This window comes from Camarhynchus parvulus, chromosome 4, assembly GCF_901933205.1.
Source record: "Camarhynchus parvulus chromosome 4, STF_HiC, whole genome shotgun sequence".
Classification (NCBI taxonomy): Eukaryota; Metazoa; Chordata; class Aves; order Passeriformes; family Thraupidae; genus Camarhynchus; species Camarhynchus parvulus.
Window position 1 is genome coordinate 49216194 of NC_044574.1, and position 24588 is coordinate 49240781.

The window sequence follows — 24588 nt, forward strand, 5'->3', positions numbered from 1 at the left end:
TAATCTCAGTATTTTAAGTCTGGTTCTAATTAACCAGTCAGTCTGGATAATTAAACTAAAATGATGAAGCATTCTATCTGCATTTGACAGGATAACTGATGTTTCTGCACTTGGTTGTGTGTTTAGAGCTTGCTCAGCTCTCCTGGTTAAATTTCTCAAGGTATTAATATTTGCCATGTCTTCCTTGCACACCCTCCTTGATTTGTGGCCTAACAAGCCAGATCATCTTGTGGTATGCATATCAGGGCAGAATTTAGCTCAGTGAGACCTCCTTTTGTAACTCCAATCAATGTGCTCCAGTGCAAAAGTCCATGAGCTTCTGTGGAAGGAAACATGACTGAAGGGAGGTGTTCCCCAAGAGATACGTCCATGTTTCTTTCTGTGCCCCTCTCAGCTGCCTGCCCATGGCAAAATTGGCTAGCATCACCTGCACCTTAAATTTGCAATGACAACAAAATGCCCCAACAAAATCCACGCACCAAGAAACATCACTTCCCCAAAGTCATTGTTCTGTGCATAAACCCATTTAGCACACTTAGCTCTGTCAACTCTGGATAAATCCTTCCTATCTTTTTTTGGTCAGGACTATAAAAGATCCATCTCCGTCGCCCTCTGATGGAATCTGAATAGATGTGTCTGGAGTGACATATGTTCAGCCATAAATTACAGAGGAACAATTTTAAACCAAATTGTCTGCAGCCAATCCTGCCAAATTTACCTCCTGAGACAGATGATCATAAAGCTAGAAGCAAACAAGCCCTTAAACATTTGACGCTAGCTTTGAAAGGATCCTTTTGAGTATGAGTTAGCATCACTGTAGATTGGTGGGATGCTGCCTATTTTGGACCAAATAGTCAGCAGAGGAAAGCCTGGTTTTATACCAGCATCACTGTAGATTGGTGGGATGCTGCCTATTTTGGACCAAATAGTCAGCAGAGGAAAGCCTGGTTTTATACCAACATCACTGTAGATTGGTGGGATGCTGCCTATTTTGGACCAAATAGTCAGCAGAGGAAAGCCTGGTTTTATACCAACAAGAAATCTTGTTCACACAAATGAAGTTAAGCAAGGTAGAGCCAATTGGAGAGAAACATCATAAGAATTTTTAATTCTCTTTACTGTCTGCATATGTACAGTTTATTAGTGCAGGCTAAAACCTTAAAATGTTGGTAGAGTAAACACACATGGCATAAATCATCAAAATAAATCCTCCCAATCATCATATTTCGTAACCACAGTGGCTTGCAGTTGTCCAAACCACAGCATAATTAAAGAATGTTTCTTTCTTTGCCGGTTGGGCTCCAGATTCTTATGGCAGACTGAACCATAAGACTAAAACCCTTCCCTTGTAGTATTGTGCCGGCAAAATAGGGCTCTTTGAAGAGCACTATTTTCCAGGAGATTTTGCCAACTGATCTTTGCATTACTGTCTGTAATAGGTGTGTACAGATGAACATGGGGGTTTTGGCTGCATCATTTTCAAGTTTGATCCTGTCCCCCCATCTGCCTTTAGGGACGATGCTTGTTATTGCTATTCAGTCCATGCTGCTGTGGAACTCGAGGGAGTTCTGTGCCCTGTCCATCAATCCTCCCCTCGATTTGAATGACACTGCAGCTTGAATGTTTAAGTCGCCATTCGCATAACAAAGGATAACCCGGGTGCATGTGTGTCTTTGTGTGCACAAACCCCCAAAATAGACTCCTGTGCCTCTTGGATTATGTGTGGAGCCGGGCATCTTAAGTTATGTTTATGAGCGTGAGGAAACAAATGTGTCTGTGCTGCCTTCTGTGTCTTAAACTGTATTTTTCCTTTAGGTGCAGCATTGTAAATCATGGCTTCCTCTGTTTAAGGGAGTAAAATGATTTCAGTTTGTCTTCATTAAAAAAACTGAGACAGTAATTTAGGAGTAATTTAAGTGCATCTTTATCCCACACCCCAGAGAACAAACTGAAGATACACAGATTTTTGTGGATCTAGATATTTGTGAAGATACATAATTTATAAATATGATAGGCAGAAAAGCTGCAGCAACACGACCTGGACTTCCTTTTTTATTGTAAGCCAGATAGTTGGGGTTCAGTGAGATCAACCTGGATCTGTCCCTTGTAGCCAGAGAGCAAGGAAGACTGCAAGTGCTGCCTGTGCTGAGAGCTGAAGGAGCCCTTGAACATGCTTGCAAAAGCATGCAGCAGCTGGTCACAGAAATTTTGGGTTTGCTAGGAAATGACACTTCACCTTAAGTCCTTTCTCTAGAAATGTACTAGTTTCTCTCAAGTTTTTTTTGGACAGGTAAGTTTGGAAAAAAGAAGACCTCACAAAACCAAAGCACAGCTGCCTAGCCCTGCAGTTGGCACAGGGAGCAATCCTGTGCAGTGCTAAATGCTTTTGAAAAATCTTCTGTTTCCCCTAAGACCATTTATTTTCCATAGCTTGCTTTCCTTCTGTGAAATCAACCCAAATGATAGTGTGGGTTTGCATATATGCCAGTATAAATCTCTTTTCCTGCTCCTCCATCATGCTGCTGAGAATTTAGGATTGACTCAGGTTTTGCCTCATTGATTGCTTTAAAATCTTCTTTAGAGCAAAGTCAGAATGTGCAGAAATATAGCCCATTAAGATACTAATGTAAGCATGAGCTTTTTCAAATGTGTTGTGTTCTAGGTATTTTTATGTCTTGAATTACTTGGGAATTTGATGAATTTTTCAGAGCGATGCCATGTGATAAAGTTTTATTCCATTTAGAAGAAAGACATTAATGTCATTAATGGCAGTTAATTCTTAGTTTTCTAGCGACTACGGTTATGTCATAAATTATTGTGTGACAATTTAGCGAGCCACGTGATAGAAAAAAGTGATATTTCAGAGGAAGGAACTGAAAGCACTAACTTATTTATATTCTAGTTTTTAAGGTTGTTTTTGTATTCAGAGCTAGAGCTGATTTCAATGCAGAGTGGAAATAATTCAGCCTGAGTTAGTGTGGGGTTGGGCAGGACAGCATCAAAAGACAATGTTTTCTTAGAACAGAAGAAAAAAAGCTTTAAAGAATATTTCCCATTTGAGACGCATGAATTGGTTGAGATTCAAGCTAGAGGCTGAGTCTCTATTTTCCACAGTGCAGAGCCTGTAGATGCCTCACTTGTCCAGCAAGCTCCAGGACACCATTTAAAAGGACCTTTAGCAGCTCTTGGACTGCAGCATTGGGTGCTGGGCTTCCTGAAAGATGCTGGCAAGTCTGCTGGATTGAAGTGAGCCGGCAGCTTCAAATTACAATGTTTTATTAGTGGGTACTTATTTAATTCCCTTCAAATCCCCAAGGCATCCTACAGGAAGCAACATTGCACTATTGCAGATAGAAGAGACCAAACCTAAAAGAGATAGAATCAGGGCATTTTACACATTTTTCTGTAGCTTTGTAGCTTTGGCAGCAATTTCAGTGTCAGCCTGCAGTTCAGGAAAGCTTATAGGGAGGGCTGGATTAGCTCTTGGGAGCCTGCTTGTAAATTCTGCAGAAGGATGCTCTGTGGTGGGTTGCTGTAGTTCTTGAAACACTTTTTAGAAGAGCTTGGCATTCATATGTTTATGCTTGTTGGGAGACACGAAGACAGTCCGTTGTGGTTTCCTGTTTTGTTTTTTCTGTAAGTAAAAGAGCGTGTCAGGAGCACAAGCTGAGGCTTGGAGCCTCACAGCATTTTAATTGATTCCACATTGTAAAGACTGTACCTCGCTAAACCCTTTATAGGTTTTGGACACATCTAAGAGGCAGCAGCACCCTCTTCTCAATGCAAACACTTCAAGGCATGGCAGCTCCAGAGAACAGGGGTTGATTTATTTGTAGCTTGTTTTTGCTCAGATCCTTCAACTCTCAAGGCAGATTCCCTGCACTGGAGCAATGTGCAAATGAAAGCAGAGCTGATGAGCTACAGAGCTGAAAACACACACACACGCATACATGCACATCCCTCCATATCCTGCTTGTGTTTCAGCTGAGAGCTGCGTCATTGTGGACTATGGGTCTGTCCATGGGGCAGAGAGTTTTACACTGTGCTTACTTTTAAAAGCTGTGACAATTTGAGCTCTGTGTCCCTGTCTGAAGAAGTTGGCAGTCTGGAAAGGTAAATGGGACTGAGGATGTGAAGGAGAAGCCAGAGGTCTTTCCAGGGTGGGGAGGAAACCTCAGCCAGATAACCTGTGCTCCATCTAGGGTAGGCATCCTTATTCTCATTAATTTTTGTTAGATTTAGTCCTTTGGCTTTATTTATGGATTAGTGGCACTACCTTATGAGTTACACGTGTGGTTTCTGATTACTGTGGAGACTCATTTGGTGCTCTGCAAGGGAGACAGTCTAATTCCTGTTTGAATTTTATGTTCTGGGACATATGAAATGTCACTTTACTGATCCTAAGCACTTAAGTACTGTGAGCTTATCCTCCCAGCATCACAAGAGTGTGAAAGAGTAATAAGTTGGACCTTTTTTATATCTCCTGGGGTTTCAAGGCTTGTAGGGTCATGTTTCCTAGCTTCTCTCTCTACAGAGACAGAACTGGAATTCGCACTAATACTAATTACAGGATAAAGAGACTGATAGAGTATCCTACAAGCAGCTGACTGACGTTTCACATTATCCCTTTTTCTTGTGGGACACTTTAACTTCCTGGATTATCCCTTTTTCTTGTGGGACACTTTAACTTCCTGGATGTCTGCTAGAAACTCAGTACAGTGGAGAGGAGGCTGTCTAGGAGGTTCCTGGAGTGTGTGGAATATTGACTTCCTGACACACCTGGTGAGTGTCAGGGGCAGTGTCCTGCTGGACCTGCTGCTTATGAAGAGAGTAGGGCTGGTGAGAGATGTGGGGGTCAAGGGCCACCTTGGGCGTTGTGACCAAGGAATTATAACGTTTTCGATTCTTGGTGAGGGAAGGAAAGGGGCCTACAAAACCTGCCTTGGACTCCCAGAGGACAGACTTTGGCCTGTTCAGGACACTGGTTCAGATACAGTCCTTAATAAAAAAAGGGTCCAGGAAGGCTGGACATACTTTAGGAAGGAAATCGTCTGACTGGCAACTGGTGACAGGATGGGAGGAAATGGCTTCAAGCTGCACCCGGCAAGATTCAGGTTGGACATCAGGAAGAATTTCTTCACTGGAAGGGTTTTCAAGCATTAAGACGGGCCTCCCAGGGAAGCGGTGGCGTCACCATCCCTAGGAGCATTCAAGAAATGACTGGATATGGCACTTGGTGCTATGGTTTAGTTGACATGATGATGTTTAGTCACTGGTTGAACTAAGTGATCTTAGAGGTATTTTCCAGCCTTAATAATTCTATGATAGTTGTGTGGTTTTGCTGACATGGTCACGTGAGTTTGGAAAGCCTTGGATGTGGTCCTTGCTTCCAGCATGTGTTGTCTTGGGTCAGTGTGCAGCAGAGGCATGGGGAGATGGAGAGGAGAGCAGCCCTGCCTGTTGGCTGCAGTCGTCAGCCAAAGCTCAGGGAAAGGATGGTTACAGGGATGCAGCTGCAAATCATTTGATGTTAAGTCTTGCAGAAAATAGTCTGGCAATAAGTCCCCCAGCTGGGTGGTGTTACTGGTTTGTTCTCCCCTCTTTTTGCTTTGTCTCCTCACCAGTACTCACTGTCTCTAGTACTGGTATAGCACATTCAGCATGTTGTTGGCAGAGGCCAGTTTTCGTTGTAAGAGGACCGTTCTACCTCCATCCACCCACATTCCTTCCAGGAGCTACTGTCCTTCAGCATGGCTCTTGTGGGCTCCTCTCTGCAAGGTACAGAGACAGTTTCTAATCCAATTGCTGTTGGTTTAAGAGATCAGCCCATGCCACTGCAATCCCAAGATGCTCTTGCTGCCATCCTTCACCACAGCCATCTCTCTCTGGCCCTTTAAAGGGTGCAGCAAGAGGCTGCACAGATGTTAATGCTCTGTGCATGCTACATTTTGTGGTTGCTATTAAAAATAAAATGAGTTAAATTGATTTGCTAATAATGGATGTGCTACTAACAGAAACACATCCCACTTGTACCTAACACTAGCAGGTTGTTTATGGCGTATTTGCTGTCTCTAAAAATAATAATTTTTTTTCTAACAACCGATTTAATTTAAAGACTATTTTCACACATCACTGGCTGTTAATCAGTTAAAGAGTTTTAATATTAAGAAGAAAGAAGCAGATCTCATCAACAGCTTCAAACTTGATTTCATTTCTTTTCAGCTGGCTTGCAGCAGATTATGGGGAGCCTTAAGCTCATCTTATTTCTCCTGCTTTCCTATCCCCTTTAAAAGATAGATAACACCATTATCTGTATGACTGTACTGTGCTAGTTCTGTGTATCCTTTCAATGGTTGGTGAATTGGAAATACTGAGATAAAAATATAAGAAGACTAAAATAAGATTTAATTAGGAATTAAACACCAGACACCCATGTAATTTTAAATAAAGTCATATATACTTCATGAAGAGATTATAAGATTGACTGTCAGATGAGGAATGGTAAAAGAGACCAAAACCCAAGGTACATACAAGGTAAGTTGGTTTTGGCCCTGATCTGCTCTGAAACAAATTTGCAAAATGTCTGAGACATTGCCACCAGTGGCAGAAAATGGACAGGGTACCAGCTGCTGCTTTTGGCTGTTCAGCCCAGCAGACTATGCTCATCCACCTACGCCGATACTTGCTCTGCAGTGTGGAGGTGTAGGGTGCCCCTGGGTCAGCTTCCATCTAAGCAGGGTCCATTCCATCACAGCATCTCTGTCTGTTAAACAATCGCTGCTGGGACCATCGCACAGGCTGTCCTCTCCTCTGTGTTGTGTGCAAAGCAAGCACAGGAAAGGATATGAGGGAAGTGTTGTAGAAGATACAAGTTGTGCCTGACACACCCATGCAGCTACAGCTGCTTCTGTTCTTGAGCACGGTACTGCAAGCGTGCCTTCCATCAGGAGCTGCTGGTCATGAGAGCCTGGAAGACTGTGCTGGGGAGCCCTGAAAATCCCCCTGTCCTCCCCAAAGCATCTGTTTCACATGTGTGGATTCAGCCAACGCCATTCACTGTGGCACTTCTTGCATTGATTTTGATTTCCTGTACTCCCCTTTTTTGCATAGCCCATCTCCTGTCCCTGAGTTCTTCCTTTCTAACTGACACAGGAATATTTCACCTCAGTCCAACAGGATACTGCTCTGCTGCCTGTTTGTTCTGAGAACTCATGCTGAAATCTTCAGTGTAACCTAATGCTCTTGAGCATTCCTCCTAATACTTTTTGGATATAAATGGGACTTACCTGACCCATGAGAGCCTGCAGTTTATACAAAAATTAGTCTAGTTCAGTTCTGTTTCACATCTCTCATTAAGACATGGGTTATTTGCCTTGTGCATCTCTTGGTTCCATATTTATTCATGAAAACCACACATTACCTTTGAGCTGAGGTACATATTGTACCATCATCAACAAGCTACACCTCGTTTCAAATCTGTCAAGGAAAACTGACTTATTTTGCATTTGCTGCTTTGCACGAAATAGAAGCACAGTGAACTCTTGTGCTCTAATGATTTTCTGTCTGTCTTGATAGAACATAATGAGATAAATTCAGGTCCTTTTTTGATGGCTAATTACATTGAGTACACAATAGATGTGCACTGCTGTCATTACAAGTTGCACATTTTTGTGCTTTCATTTCCCCACCTCTGTTGTCTGCGTGTGCAAGGGTGTTTGATTTGGCCTTGAAATACAAATTGTGGGCTAGAGAGGAACCATTTGATGGTCTGCTCTCCCAGAAGACTCTCCAGAGACTCTGTAACAGTCCTTGCCATGGGTTGGGCAGCATTTGAAGGTGACTGTAAAGTAAATAAAAGAATTTAAGTATGTGCTGGAAACTGAGGGATGTGCCATAAATCATGAGGGCAGCTTGTGGCAAGTCTACTAAAAGCCATCAAGCGCAGATTCATCCCTAGGTCTGTTCACTGGTCCTGGTGTCTGGGCACAAAGCAGAACAAGTGTGCACTGCAGATGGATACCACAACCTAGGAATGGAACACTAGTTGGATGATGAGCAATTTTGGAAAATGGGGTTTTTAGAACCAGTAAATCCTTCCAGTCCAACCAGTTGTTCTCTGCTTGTCTTGTGGAAAGAAAGGGAAGCTATGGAATAGAGTGGGAGGGTGTTGGTTTGGGGAGGTCAGAAGGGAGCTGATCACCCCGTACAGCAGGGCAGAGAAGCTGCAGATCCATGGGGTGACCTGGCAGCCTGTGCTGAGCTTGGGACCTGCTCAGGGCTGTATGGTGCCTGCTCTGAGAGGTGCACAGTCCAGGCAAGGCTGTGGAGCTGGGTCTGGGGGAGGTATGTTGGATGCTCTTGCATCACACATTTGATGCGTGAGTGATGTTCATCACCAAAGATCAACAGTTCAGCTCTGGGAGTTGGGAATTGATGTGCAAGGGTCTCACCTTTGGTGGAGAAACTACTGACGTAAAAGGGAAGATGTCAAGGGAGTTTCTCTGGTACTACACGAAGCAGAGCCAACTTTAGAAGCAGTTGTCCTAGTTGGTCCCTCACAGGAAAGGGAGCGCTAGTAAAAACCTGTACTTTACCTACGGTGAAGATGAATTCTGTCATCACTTGCTGAGTTTTAGCACTTGCTGTGATTGTCTGGGACATTCCTGATGGGATAATATTAATGCTTTCACTGTGAACTCATTTCCTTTGCAAGCTAATTACAGCTGGGAGAGTTTGAATGCAGATGGAAAGGCTCTGGGATTTACAGGTAACTTCTTCAAGTCTGCTAGCAGATCTGTGCATCATTAATATCATACTGGGCAGAAATATTTTAAAGCAATTCTGAAGGAAGAAAGGTAACAGCACTTCAGAGCTACTTTGACATGTCCCCATGCCTCTGTTTTTTGAGACAAACAGAAAATCAACATTTCCTCCTTTTGCTAACAGTGCATTTGTAATTCTGTATATAATGATATGATACAGAGCCAGCTGGGTTTTTTCCTAAAAAAAACACTTGCAAAACTGTGGCTATCACGGCTTCTGGCAGTGTGCACACACAGGTGAAGTGCAGAGAGCTTTGCATAGGTGAAAAAGCACTTGTTTCAGGCTGATGGAAACAAGATATTACTGTATTCATTTCAAACTACTTAAAAAAAAAATCCCAAGCTACCCATAGCTGTGGATTTGTAAGAAAAAAAGCAGCTCTCAGATCAAGTCCTTGTGCTTCGTCATGCATATGTATTGGAGCTGGAAGAAATATCTTGTATGGTTAGCATGCCTGGTTCAGACTATACCCAGAATAGCCTGTCATATAGAGCACTTTTAAAATTCCTCACAGGTTTGCTGGGGGAAAGACCCTAGGGAAGTAGCCTTATCACAATGTCTTAAAGATGTCGATCTTGAGATCCCCTCCACCACTGTGTTGCTATTTGTTTGCTGAGACATTGATTTCTGGGTGTAGAACATCTTAAACAAAAAACCATGAAATGCATTTTACCTGTTTTCCTAAGACTGAACGAAAAAAAAATCACAGTAATGTTTTCTAAAGCAGAGCCCAGATGATGTTACCTCTAGTGCATTCAACAAGGAAAATAAATATCCAGCGATGGCAGATGCTAGGGGAAAGAAATAATCAACAAATTCACATTCTCTTTTCATGCAGATATTTAAGCATGCACTATCTGCTAGTGGCATAGACTGTTTTAAAATATGCAAACTAAATAGCTTGTGAGTATTTGTCTGTTTTATAGCTGAAGATATGGGGTTTTTTTTAAAGGAAATGTGAAGAGACTAATTTTATGATGGGAGAGCTTAGCCTGTGGTTCTTCTTTTCACAGTATGCAGACCTGGGTTCTTCAAAGCTTCACCCCACAGTCCATCCTGCAGCAAATGTCCCCCTCACAGCTACACACTTGATGAAGCATCCACATCTTGCCTGTGTGAAGAACACTATTTTAGGAAGGAATCAGACCCACCTACAATGGCCTGTACAAGTAAGCATGTGCTTATAGGGTTGTTTTTAATCCTTTCAAGCTGTTCCTGTACTGTGACTAGACATTGTGATACTAACTAATGTGCTTTTTCAGGCTCTGCACTGGAGTCTGAGCTAGTCTTGACACACTTGTAATGTCACTGTCATTGTCCACCGTACTTCGGGTTACACGAGAAGAGGCTTCTCAGTGCTTTTTGCTTTGAAAGCTGCCATCCAAGCCAGGAAGAGATTTTGTAATGAGCAAATGCTCTGTCTGCTCCCTGCACTGCTGGGTGGGCTCAGCCATTAGCATGGCACCAGCCATCCCTGTTGGTGTGTGCTTGGGTGCCAGCGTGGGGCACACACGCGGAATTAACTGCGGGTAATCCCTGCCAGCAGTGGGCATGGATGGAATCTCCATGGCCCTGCTTGGTGTCATCCCATAGCTCATTTTCACTAAACAAGCTGGGAGAGAGCCCTTTCTTTCCAATCTGGGTGGCGATGGTCACTCTTCTCAAAACTCTGTGAGGGAAACTGCTTCTGCAAAATGTAGAACTTATCCCCTGGGTGTAGGGGGTGGGCAGTGTAACAGGCACATTGGGCTACTGGGACTCCAGGGTAATCAGAATCACTAATTTTACCCTTCTCCTGCCATCCATGAGCTGTCCTGTCAGCTGTACCTTGAAAGTCCCTTGTTCAGTTTGTGTTTCAGATACTTAAGGCCACAATTTCCATGCCCCCATCTAGTCCTGCTGAGTATAGCACAGATCTGAGCTGGGACTGTCACGCTCCAAATGCAACTTTTGTGGTGCAGAAGTGATTGAAAGTTACTGAAATGGAGTTGAACTACTGGTGCAGGAGAAGTTGAGCCTTCCAAGAAACTTAAACAATGGAGGAAAAAGTAGATTTATGACTCCATACATACTCAGAGCCACTGGACAATGGTGCAGTGGTGACTTCCATACTGTAGGGAAGTACTTTGCATGCTTAGAGATGGTAGTGGCTTTTGCACCTTTCCCAGTGAATACAAATGTCCTTCCTATCTCCCCATCTTTCCACTTCAAAAAGAGAAAGAAAAAGTCTGTTCCTGTTGGAGACACACTCTCTCAAAGGAAACTGCCCTTGGCAGCTCTCTGCTTGCCTGCAGGAGGCACTTGGAGCAGAATTGGGCCCCTTGAACTCTGCCTTTGATTTTGACCAGGCAAAGGAGCATGGCTGTTGGAAGCTGTGCTGCAGGGAAGGAGAAGGCAGCCTTAGGCAGCATTGGAGTCACTGGTGCTGTCAGATCAAAGAGGTCTGGGGGGTGAGTCATGCAAGCACTTCCCAGTTTATTAAATAGGTGTGCCAGAGTCCTTTGGAGGCACAGCCAGAGTGGGTTATAGCATGAAAAATCTGATAGCAGCATTTCTTGATGTTCATTTTACCCCTTGGCCTGACTTAAAAAAATTCAGATAAATGTGGTCCAGCATGGTATTGGGAAACACACTGAGCTCTGGAACAGTCATAAAGTAGGCTTTTCTGTGCTGACAGAGCCAAAGCCAGCAACTGAGAGAGAGTTATGCCAGACTCTGGTGTCTGCTGTGCCTCCTGCCCACCGTCAGTGGTGCTGCTCTCTGCCCTTCCCAGAATGGAAAAGTGCACATGCAGTCTGTCCTGCTGGTGCTTTAGCCAGGGAAGGGGCTACCACCCCAGAGGAGGATGATTATGCATCCTATGGCCTGAGCAGCATCAGCAGGGTTCAGAGAGGCACAAGCGAGGTGAACAATTCCTATTTAAAAGAAATTAAATTCAAGAGCCTGTCTCTCCCAGGTTTCTGGTGCAGTTCAAACCCTCTAGGTGAAGGCTGTAATTTCCAACTCTGCAAATGCCATGGGATTTTCTTTTTATGTTTGTTTGGGGATTTTGTGCTTATTTATTGTTGGTGACTGTCTAAGTTTGTTGGCTTTTACTGTTTGGGTGGTTTTCTTTCAGTGTGGGTTTTACTTTTGTTTTGAGAGCTTACTGTAAGCTAGTTTAAGGCCCAGACGTGGTGCCTGAAGCTGTGTTAGGATATGGCTTGGCAGGGTATAGAGTCCTTCTGGGGCAGATGAGAAGTTTAATACCCATCAAGGCGCAGCTCAGCTTCTGCTTCCCACTGCAAACCCCAGAGCCACAGCTGAGGACATTGCAGCACCTCTGCTGGCATTCACAGCTACCACCCCAAAAGCAGGTGGAATATCTGTGCCTTCTCCGTGTGCTCCTGTCACCCTCACCTTCCCCATGCATCTTTTCTTAGGATTTTGTCCTAATACTGCTCTGTTTGTGCTGAAGGTGATGAGGAGGACTCCATGTGCTGTGCCAGCTCAGCAGCAGGGGTAGAAGATTTTGGCAGGGGCAGTAAAGAGTAGGTAGCAACACTGGTGTTCTAAACCAGTCCAGTTATATCTGCAAGGCAACAGCTCATCATAAGCTAAAACAAAAGTGAGAGAGACTTGAGTCATGAGTGGTAGGAAAATATTGCAAGGGGTTTTTTTTATGTTTTTATTATTTATTGCCACAGAAGTTAATAATATTCATAGGATTCCTTCAACAAGAAATACAGTTAATTTTAGAGAATACATCAATGTTTGTTTTCACGTCTACACCTGCAAAGTCCCCTTGCCACTCAGTATAGCTGTCAAATCACATTTTCTTAATTTAAAGTGAGAGTTTTTCAGTTCCAAGCTGCATGAGTCTCCCCACCACCACCACCACCAGCATCACTAAAGAAAACTAGCTGCTATATCACTGTCACTTGCTCAGTTAAGTACAGGGTGAGGGAGGAATACATTTTTGTTCAATTTTTCTAGTTTCTGAAGTATGTTTTATAAGTAATGATTGGTAATTTTGAAACTAATAGTGCTGTGATGCAGTCTGAAATAATTAGTGCTCTCAGACAAAAAAGAAAAAATTTGGGTCCTAATGGATATTTGAGAATTATTTTAATATTATTATGCATCTTCCAGTAAGTAATTGCATTTTGTTTCTTCTTAACTAAGTAATCCTAGCTTCAGTTCCTTGCGCAACATCTCTTTAAAACTAAAACAGTTCCACCTTTCTCTTTTCTCCTCATGTCTCTTACGAGTAGCTTTATTGTTGCTCAGAGCATGTTGGGGAAATATTTGTAGTATTATGACACATGGGACAAATGGAAGACTTCATTGTATTTACTGTAATAGTCTACTTGCAAAAACTTTACAGTTAACTTTGAGTGTTTACATACATATATTTCTATCTTCAGAGTAATTTCTCTCTTAGGTTATATTTTTAAAATATGTGCATCAGTAAACAACAGGTTTGCTGTCCATCAAGGAAAATACTTTTGTTTTGAAATATTTTTGTTTTCAGAAAGCGTTTGCCTCTTGTCAGAAAACTGTGGTGCAAAAGGAGTGAATCTGAGGGTATAAAGTAGCAAATTCAAAAATTACATAAATCTTTTTAAAAGTGAGTAGACTAATATCTGTGCCCTTGACAACAGGAATTTGGAAATTAAAGTAGACCACCTTAGCAGATCTAGGGCCCCCCTATTCTGAAGGTAAAACACCTTTTTGTTCTCCCAGCTGGGGTTTAGCCAAGTTTTATTCAGGTACAGCTTCAGGATTCTACTAAAGACCTTTCTCTGAGGCCCTGGGAGAACGCTAATTTTATAGGTTACAAAAGCCAATTTTAAAGCATTTCCACTGAAGCTGATGTTTTTAAGCCTTCAAGAAGAGTAGCAGACTTTTCTGTACAAAGCAAGTAAAAACCTCTGGTGACTTTACAAAAGTAATAATTTATCCTCTGTTAAAGACATTGTCCAGTAAGTGTTTCTTGTGCCTGAGTTCTCTATTTTTTTCCTTGAGTACTGGCATCAGCAAAAGGACATTCATCCAGTGGAAGAAAAAATAGGGCAATTTAACCAGTTAAAACATATAAAACATCCTCAAGTGCAGCACATATAACTCTATACAGCTCCAGTGATGAATTCCATAGTTTCCGTTATATCAGTACAAGTATGACACTGCAGAAAATAGTCCTGACTTGGGCTCTATGTTGGTGTCATTAGCTCAATAGTGCTGCATCCCTGGGGTGCAGCTTGGGAGTGGATTTCTCCCTGTTTGTAGGGACCTGAAGGGATCACAGAACAAAACAAAGATGATCTGGCATTTCCTAAGCCAACTTAGCTTTTTTCTTCAACTGCCTTTCCTCCGAAAAACAAAAGAAAAAAATACATCAGGATTATTTACTTCCTCTGGCAGCGAGTTTCTCATTGAATCAGAACAGCTTGAGTCGAAATCATTACAGTGTTTCAGTTTATCAGTGTTACAAATTTTATAGACTCAGAGAGGGAAATAGAAAAAGGAAATGGAGGAGAATGCTTCTGGTTTATAAGGTGATTTCATTTTTGCAACACTGCCTGTTTTAAATAATGAATCGAGTTTAGTTATCACAACAAAATGAGAAGATGACAGCCTAAGTCAGCCTGTTAGGATTCATATGGATGTCTAGCTTGTGAAGCTACTCATTGGACCCTTTTCAAGGAACTGCTCATGGGTTTTGACAACTTCATTCAAACTGTAGAGGAGTGTGGTGTGTTGCCTTCCCTCACAAAAATCCCAGCCCTTGCTGTATATTTACTGGTGGTGCTGTGACTAAAATCCATCCTGGCTTGCTTTGATAGATTTCCTCTTTCTTCCTCATTGATTAGCATTCCCTGAGTACTTAACATGAGGATATCTTGCATGAGACTCCTGCTTGTCTTTTCACATTGTCTTCAGGGTGTATCTGCAGCTTGCCCTTCATCTGCAACACAAGCCTGTTCAAAACAAAAACCTTGCAGCACCTTCTGTGAGGAAGCAAGTCTTGAAGGTGCCTCCAGGTGGGCTTTGCTTGCCCAGCCGTGGCCTTTCCCACCAGGATGAGGAGAAGCAGCCCACTTTATGCAGGTGCTCTGGTACCTCTGCAGCAGCTGCTCCTCCTTGGATAGCCTTGCCAGTGTCATGCTGGCATCCTGAGCAGGGAGGCTTGGCAAAGTAAGCAAGTGTGTAGCCAGCGTGGGTAGCCAGCCTGGCAGGACCAGGAGGGTTGCCATGGAGTGGCTGGACAGAGCCGTGCTTCCAGTGGCCCGTGTAGATCACCATCTGCTTTGGGCTACATTGAGCATCTCACTTAAGTGTGATTTGGATAGCTAAGCTTTGGTTTCACTGCTGCCAAATGGCTGATGGGAAGAGGCGGCTGCAACCGGAGGAAAGAAAGAGTTGAGTACCTGGGTGGTGTGAAAACGCCAGTGTGTGTCTTTTTTTAAGGACCTAGGGGTTAGTGGTGCAGGGGCAGCGGGGTGAGGAGGAGGAATCTTGCCCCTGATGAAGCCAACAGGAACTTGGACAGGGCAAAGACTTGCTAATCCCTTTGCAGGAAGAGCAAGGAGAGCACCGGAGACAATGCCCCAGGGTGCAGTGCTCCTCCTCTTGGGCTTGAGCCAGCCCTGTGTCCTGTCCTCCCACTCAGGTGACTGCATCCCAACACAGATCTCTTGAGCACGGTGCTCAAAACAAATCCCTGTTTTCCCAGTTCTTCAAGTATTGTTGGAAATGGTCGCCGTGTACTTTCTGACACATGAGCAATGGGGCGTCTCTATTCAGCCTAGAGAGTAGTAGCGAGCAGGATGACTGATGATACTGTTTTTACCATGTGTTTTTCTCACTTTGCAAACCAGGACCCCCCTCTGCTCCTCGGAGTGCCATCTCAAATGTTAACGAGACTAGTGTCTTTCTGGAATGGATTCCCCCTGCTGATACTGGTGGAAGGAAAGATGTGTCTTATTATATTGCATGCAAGAAGTGCAGCTCACACTCGGGTCTGTGTGAGGCGTGTGGCGGTCATGTCAGGTACCTCCCCCAGCAAACCGGCCTGAAAAACACCTCTGTCATGATGGTGGATCTGCTTGCTCATACAAACTATACCTTTGAAATTGAGGCAGTGAACGGAGTGTCCGACCAGAGCCCCGGAGCCCGGCAGTTTGTGTCTGTAAATGTAACCACAAACCAGGCAGGTAAGTGGATCTTCAACCTGGGGGAATGTCTGGGGTGGGAACCTGAGCCAGTCAGACCCAGTGCAGACCTCCCTTTGGAATGGGTGGAAGTCTCCAGGATGGAGGGCTGGACTATGCCCTCTTCAAATATGGGGGGTGGGAGGTGGGCAGTGCTTTTCTCATAGGTTATAATTACTGCAGTCTTCAGTATGTTTCCTTTCAGCAGGACACATTTTTAGGATTTGTGACTTTTTCCTTTTACACTAGGCTATTTGGAGATACCTCCACTTCTTCGCATGTTGGTGTATCCATCCACTAAACCAGGAAAAAAAGGCTGTCTTTCCTGTTGGGAAAGGGAAATTTCTAAGAGTCCATTTTGATTTAAAATGGCTAAAAAATCGAAACTTTACAAACAGTTACCCTAAGAAAAATTTTTTTAGTGACTTCAGCAAATTTAATCCCTCTTCTACACTGTGATGCTAAAGTAACTGGGTTCAGGCTGATGAGGTATGGTACATTGTCACTGCTTCCCAGGCCAAGTAGGGCTAGGATTTCACTCATACTGTGTTATTCTTGGTTTTGCACTGTACAGACAGTGATCAGGTAGACTGGTTTATTCCTTTGTCCAGGGCTCTGATCTGTCTGCCCTTCCTTTGCCCAGAAGTTGAAATGACCTCTCACTTTGGACACAGGCATGGAGTTGCCATTGTCCCCTGTCACTTGGAGGTATGATGGGAGGCAAGAACATTATTACTTCTCCTTCTGTGTGCACCAACGCACCAGACACATCACACAACTTCTGTAAAGCTCTGGAGACTGACCTATCCTTCTCTGGTCCCTCATGCTCTGTGTTTTAAGGTCTCTTCCTTTTCCTATCTGGCTTACTTCCTGCCATTTAATTTAGTGGCTTTTATCCACCGTGAAGCCCTTCCAGGACTGTTAACAGGTGGCATTTGAGACTGTGAGGACTGTGCTGCCAGATCACTGGAGCCACCCCCTGCCTTCTCCAGACAAGGTTCAGCCAGGAAACCCGGTGGGCAATTCAGTGTGACAGCTGGATGCAGATTGGCAGATCCTCACTGTGGAACAGAAAAACACTACCTGGAGCAGGGCTGCATCTCATTCCTGCTACCCAGGTGTACGTGCACAGGCTTGGCAGCCAGCAGCCAGGAAGTGCAGATACCTGTCCTGGTAATTAAACTGGATTGTTGAAGTGTTGGACAGATCATTGATATGTTTCTTGAGGAGAGGAAATAAAGGCATGCTGGGAGTGCTGCTGGTAGATGTGGCATGGAATCTGCTGGAGGAATATTAGAGGACAGCAGTATGACACCCATTAAAGGCACCTGTTTAGTGCAGATCAGTGGGTGTCACGGTCCTAATGCTGTTTACTGTTTTCCTGTTGTGAAGGCTGCTGCCAGTAACTCTGCTGTTGGAAGAAGTGTATTTTCCTGTTAGTGGGTCTGCACTGGTACTTCATTGCTGCCGCTGGATTTTCCCTGATGTGTGGTGTTAAATCCACATAAATCTCAGTAAATGCAGCTGTGCATGAGGAGATGATACCTCGCTGATCAGTGAGGAAAAGGTCCTGGTTTGTGACTTATGTCCCAAACTCTCCATAGCTGCAGCAGAATTTATCCACGTAGCTGCATCTTGGTGCATCAGGCCAAGAATAACCCCCTTGCACAGTTATCACCTGCAGTTTTGTATTGGAAGGTCTCTTAGAGGAAATGGAAAACCTGTGACAAATGTGTCTCATGCTAAGGACAAGTAGGCAAGTGTAGCTTCTAGTTAAGTCTCCCTGTTCATCTTGGTGGAGCCACAGTCACGGGAGATATTAGTGGATCAAGGTGTGGGTATTTGGTACACTGTGGGATGTTGAAATTGCACCTGTGTGCTCTCGTGGTTGGTTCAACAGGAGGTTCAACCAAACTGCAGTGTTAGGAAAGCCGTGGTGACTGTGTTTCCTTGTCTCTCTGGCTGGTCCCAACGCACATTTGTGAGCTGAGCCAGGCCTATCTGCTGGAGCTGTAGCATCAAATGGGCTTCCCAGAGATGTGCTCTTTCAGCACTCCCCTGGGCCATCGTCGGTGTGCCCATGCCAGAAATAAAGCAGATGGAAAGAGGGACTTTGCAAACCTGACTAACTGCCAAGCATGGAAAGTGAGAATCTGGTTTTTTAAGGTGCCTCCAAAAAATGTCCTTTGAGGAAAGAAATGGAGTGTTCCATGCCCAGTGATTCTGGATATAAAGACGCACTTCAAAAGTCCTTTCTCAAGTAAGAGTAGGCAGGGCACATCTGGCTTCAGTGAGTCTCAAGCCACGCACTTTCATCCTGGAATTACCTCCAAGAGGTGCAGCTCTTGTGTCTCATCCTTTCCCTTGCACAGGTTTTCTGATGGTGATTATATTTTCACAGAGACTGGTTAATGAAGTTGAATCAGTGACACAAGGCCAACTGCAGCAGTAGGAGAAATCCTGCTACAAGATCTGTTGGCTGCAGGAAATTGAAAAATTGCATGCCATGGGATAGGTCTGGCTGCTGGAGTCCTGCTGGCACATATTCAGTAACCCAGCACTGCAGAGAAATGCCAGGGTCTGTTTTGTTGGTTTGGCTTTTGTCCATCCTAAGACGACCATGCTCATTTCAGAACTGCAAAGAGTGTGCAGGCAGTGAGTCTTCATGTGCACCACCTCTTCTGGGTATGGCAGCTTTTGGCAGCAGAAACTACCTCTGGGTTAGACTCTCAAAGGGATTCCTTCCTGAAAAAAAAAAAGTGGTTCTCTCCAAAATAGTTTGTCCCCCTTCCTCTCTCCTCTATTTAAATGAGTAAAAGAATTGGTGCTTGCAATCCATCTGGCATTTTCAGACTGATGTAATTTTACTCCGAACTTTTGAAATCAAATTTGGAAATATAGAGGGGGAACAGTAAACTTTTGTACACAAGAAGAGGCTGATTGCTAATCTCCATTGGTGACCCCAGCATTCTTCTGTTCCCCCAGTCCTTGGAGACCTGGCAGTTCTTGGGATGGGGCTGATCCATGCAGGACGCAGTGGCCTTAGGCTCCAAATACAGGACTAGTTTTCCTGTAACCTCTTGCAATCTGCAAACCTCTGTTGTTTCTGTGGGATTTTGCTGGTGTTTTTCTGCTGGAAAACATGTATCTAGAAAGTATGAGCAATGCCACAAGCCGTGAGAGATATAAATTGTGCTGGCCTCTTTTGTGGCTACCCTAGAGGTGCAGCAGGCAGACAGAGGACCTTCTTCCCTTTGTAGGCACAGGAGTTGACCCAAGCATGGCTTTTCCCTATGGCATTGCTGCAAAATATGTGTCCAGGGGACTTCCCAGCACAGATGGCAGGGAGCCATCTGTAATGCAGTCTCACAGTGTGTTAAAAAGTGTGCCTCGTGCACGTGGGCTGGAGCACAGTGAATAATTCATAAGTGCCAATGATAGGATCGAGGTAGCCATCATTCCCTTGCTCACGGTTTTGCTCAAGCTTTCATATTTTTGAAACCTCCACCTATTTAAATGGTTCCCAGAGAGCAGTCTGTGTGTACTGCTAATACTGAAGTTTGCTTTTCAAGTGACAGCTGCATGACTTTTTTTTTTTCTCAGTGCTTTCACCAGGCTGGATGATTAAGGTATGCTGTCGCTCTGGACAGAGATGTGCATCTCCCTTGAGGTCTGTCACCTTATCTGCCCTGTGTACAGCAAGCACCCACCGTGACATCCTGGTCAGAGGCGTGTCTCCTAATGAGCCCATAGGGAGCAAGCAGTTTTGATTCACAGTTGCCTGCTCACCCATTGTATCATTGCAGGAGCACACTGGAAAGATGCAATGTTTAAAACCTTTCTAGGCTTAAAACCTGCCAAAAGTATTCCCTTTAAGCCAGCCTAAACAGCTAAGCAATTTTCTTTGCTTTTGATGTCAGCAAGTCCCATGCTGGGAATGGCTTCAGGCACAGAACTGGCCTGGAGGTGGGGGGTATGAGGGTGGGGCAGTTCTCCTGCTGGCATCCCAGATGCCACAGACTCCTTTGCACTTAAAGACCTTCTCTGTGTGTGTTTTTAGATAAACCCCCTGCCTGTTTTCTGTTTGAAAAGTCAGAAGCCACTGTTCAAACCCCTTCTGTGACCTGTATGATATTTTTGCCCTCCTTCTGGGCAAAGAGGAGAAGAAAGGTACAGATGTGCCTGCTAACAGAGGAGGAGTTAATATGTCTAATGCCTCAAGAAGTCAGTGTGTCTGAGGCCAAACCAGAGACAGAAGTTGCATCCTGTGGAGCAGAAGTGCTTTTTAAGCAAAGGTGCTGGAGGACAGAACCTGGCAACCTGTAGTGCTGTCTGGGAGGCGTGGCTAGGTTCCTACTTGACCAAAAACCACTAGAAGCTTGGAGCAGCTAGAAGGCTCTTGGAGTGGGGAAGTGTGCTGAAAACTACGGTCCTTCCTTTAATTGCACAGGCTGGGATGCTGCAGTGGAAGGGAGCAAGGGAGAAGGTGTTTTCCACAGCAGTCAAGAGGTGTACATTCTTTGAAAAGCAGCCAAGGGTGATTTGGAAAGGGAAACCTGCAACATAGAGCTTGCTGCAATCTTACATCAGTATCTGCATGCTCTTGAAACCAAGAGACTGCAGCCTTGCACAGTCGGGGAAGAAGACATCAGAAAATGAGGCAAGAGATGGGAACCACATTTCCAGAGATTGCCTTTGGGAACTGATGGGTTCAAGTCCTGTAACATTCAGGGTCTGATTCTTCCAGCTTTGAAGTCTTCACAGGTTTGTTTGGTTTGGCATGGGGAAGGGAGCAGTTTACTTATTTTCTTCAGGAATAGCAGAAAATTTCCAAGGGGATGCTGCAGTAGAGGCAGCATGTTCCATCATCTCACACAAGAAGCAAGACTGGTCATGCAGCTCTGCTTTTCAGCCAGAACTGCTAGCCCAGGGTCTGCAAAAGCTTAAGCAGATGCTTGCTTCTGAAAAACTGCCTTTCCACAGACAGCATGTTAGGCAGGGCTTGCCTTTAAACATCCATTGTAACCATACTTGATCCACTGGGCAGCTCCACCTTCCCAGCAGTGGTCACTAGTGGATACCATAGAAGGGCTAAGAGCATGATGCACACACATCCCAGGGCTTCCTTAGAGCTTTCTTCAACCTCCAGGGAACACTTCTTTGTGCTTTATAGCCTTTAATGGATTTTTCTCGCATGAATTTGTTTAATTATTTTATGGACTCTGAGAAAATTCTAACGGCTGCAGGCAATCCTTTCTGAATTTGGTATGCCTGGTAGTTTAAACTCTGCTTTAGATTCACACTGGCCAGAGAGGAGCTATTAGTGGCATAAATAGAGGTTTTAAGGTTTGCAATTGCCCATCTCTGTGGAAAGCACTGCCATTTAGAGATGCAGAACTGGCTTCCAGTGTGTTAACACAGGTATTGCAGCTTTTAACCTAGAACAATGTTATCTTAAAAGCAAGGAATGTCTTCCATACCAGGATGGGTGAATACAGGGGTATTTTAATATGTGCAGGTAAACTGTACTGCCTCAGAGACCATAGTCTCTATTTAAAGCTGAGTGCACCCTGCACTGCCCCTTGCAGCAGGATCTTCCTGCTGGCTGTGAATACCCTTCATGTTCAGGGAGATGTGAAAATTAGTGTTGATCTGCCAGTGAAGGTTCAGCCAGAAAGAGAATAATTTCATTTGTGAAGCTCCATGCATATGCTGGTAATCAGCTTCAAGAAGTATTTTGGTATATTTTTGAAGCACGATCTCATGCAATCTGAGCATGCAATTGCAAGTTGTAAAAAGCAAACACACTGGCAAAGTAAAACCTGAAAGCTGGTGCTGTACAAGAGGTTGGTTGGTTGAATTTTTTGTCGCCGTTCATGTTTTTTGGTGATGGCTGCATTTATACTGAATGCAAAATCTGCATCCAGCATCCTATTCTGGAGTCATGAGTTCACCCCAGCCCAGATGGCTGGATGTCTGCTACCAAATGAATTATGCATCAGATTAATATTTTACACCTTTATTTACAACTCCCCTATTGGTAATTGCTACTTTTTCATAGTTGTTATAAGTCTTTTTGTTATACTTCACATATTAAGAATATATGCCTGAATACTGAGACAAGTCTTTGGAATATGAAAAAAATCCCCAAATTACAATATGACTTCTAGTTAGAGGTCATTTTTTTCTGGAAGTATGTGAGACAACCCTGTGGTTGATATATAAGGACAATAAAAGATGAAATAAAAACCATTTTCCTGCATCTGCAGACAGACCTTTCAATTTTGACATGAAATTAAAACATCTTATTTATAGATAAAAATAAAAATAGTAAGAAATAGTTGTCTCTATCCACCCTCCTCCTGAAAAAGGGAAAAAGAAGGATGCTGAAGATCTCATTATGAGATTTAGCTGGTGACAACCACTGTGTATTGTGCAGAAGGGTGCAGGTTTTACCATCTCCCAGTGGCAGTGAGACAAACATCTTTATGGTGAAACAATTAGTCCTCTTCAAAGTGTGCTACTTGTGAGGCATGAGGTACAAAAAGCAAATCCTGGGTTATACCTGGGGAGCATGAATCCATGGCCTGCACCCACATGGTGCCATGCAGATGGGTGTGAGGGAGAAAGAGCTGCCCAAATATTTGGCTTGAGATGCTGTGACCAGCAGGATTGACACTGTTCTGTAACATCCCCGAGCCACCAGAATCCCCAGCAGCAACATCACCTCAGGCTTGGGGTAAAGTAGCAGATATTGGGCAATCTGAGACCAGGTTTTTAGAGGTGTATGAGTAGCAAATACTGACTTTTTTCCAAAAAGCAAGAGCAGGCCATGCTGCAATCACGTGTAGTAAGAACTTCACAAGGTCAGAGTTTTAAGCAGGGCATTACTCATGTTACATTACAAGAGTGATAGAGCTGGTTTAAAATCTTATTTCCCATTTTACTGGCATATTTTTAAAGCATTGCCAAGTAATCTTATACTAATCTAATTCTAATCCCCTTAAAACATATTCTTCAAGGCCAGGGAATTCTCTTTGTATTGTGCTGAGCACAGTACCTGGCAGAGACCAAAAGTAAAGCATCTGAAATGGTTCCACTGCCCAGATTACATCAATTTATAGATTTTTTTTCCCCCATGAATGTTGCTTTTGCATTTCTCTGCTGATAAAGTCCCATTCAGCTCTTTAATCTCAGTCTGCAAGCTGGTAATTCCATTGTCTCCTATGTTATTTCTCTGATTTTAGCATTAAAAGTAGTTTTACATTTTTAACAGTGTGCATAAATGATACTTCGGAGAGTACTCTTAAGACATCAGGGCTCCAAAATAGCCAAAGAAAGAATGTAAAAATACTTTCAGTGCTGTTAGAGAAATAGCTGTGGACTTGCAGGCATTTAATAAAACAACCCACTTGTTCTCTGTCTGCAGTAGCAAACCAAGAAAGCTCTTTATGGTAATCTCCCTCAAACATTAAATATAACAGTGGAGGAACAGGAGTTTGGACATTTGTATTTCAGTAGTTGTGCACGGAAGAGCTGGGCTATAGAAACACTGCTTAGGGTATAGCAGCTTCACAGGGCATTTGTCCTTTCCCATGCACCCATCGTGCTAATCAAATGAATTTGTTGGAGTGTGAAGGTGTAAGTACATATATGGCAGCGTGGGTGCCATGGTTTATTTGAGGTTGCCATGGTTTAGTTGAGGTTTCAGGGCATGGGTTGGACTTAATGATCTTGAAGGTCTCTTCCAACCTAGTGGTTCTGTGATTCTGTGCATTTGTGGGTGTATGAACATGCAGGACACGTGCTGGACACAACACAGAGGTTACCCACCCTTGTGGGTATCTGTGAGAGCTTGGTAAAGCTCAGACACTTCAGGTGCCTTTCACTCTTCGTGTCCTTGTGCCAAATTGCTGCCTAACTGGGCCCCCATTTGAAGAGGGTGGCTCTCTGTGCTGCGAGGCCACCCAGCAGTTCTCTGGTCCCTTCTTCTTTCTGTCTGAGTTCTTCTGCCATGAGCATGACCCTTCTTTAGTAAGCAGTTTGTAGTATTTATTTGTTCATATGGCCAGACTTTTTTCCCTTGGTTGCTGTTGTGCCTGGTGTCTGCACCCACACAGCAGGCTGGCTTCTGTATCCCAGGAAGGATTTTGCTGTACCAGAACTGAGCTCCAGCTCTCTATGTGCATGAATTACAGGTTCCCAGTTAGTGTTTATAGTATCAGGCTGAAATGCTTTTTGCCTCTGGATTGCTTCTCATTGGAGAGGTGTTGTTTCAGTGAGGCTTGGCATGTTTTTTCCACGTTTTCTGCTGTGGTTGCTATTACAATATATTTCGACAGCAAATCCCTTGCTCATTCCTTGAAAGATTTCCAAAATGCTACTTCTGACACTTGTATTTCTTGCAAAGGGCTAATGTAATAGAAGTAGTAGGACTGGCCAGTACTTTTTTCCAGATTACTGCCCTTTCTTTCCCCAGTGTGGGGACAGGGAGGGGAGAACTCTACCTGAAGAGCTGAGAGTAGCACTAAGGTGACAGACAACCCAGCAATAAATGATATTTCTTCCACAG

General features: G+C 43.9%; 1 protein-coding gene across 7 annotated transcripts in view; it reads left to right on the forward strand.

The window, feature by feature from the left end:
• EPHA5 (EPH receptor A5) overlaps positions 1-24588 on the forward strand; it is a 191433-nt gene that overhangs the window by 96412 nt on the left and 70433 nt on the right. For 6 of the 7 annotated variants that reach the window (XM_030947989.1, XM_030947993.1, XM_030947990.1 and 3 more), the window contains exons 4-5: positions 9837-9992; positions 15684-16019. The exons of the other annotated variant lie outside the window; for it this stretch is intronic. In XM_030947989.1, coding sequence (XP_030803849.1) covers positions 9837-9992; positions 15684-16019 — 492 coding nt within the window. The remainder of the gene's footprint in view (positions 1-9836; positions 9993-15683; positions 16020-24588) is intronic. 7 annotated transcript variants of the gene reach the window in all.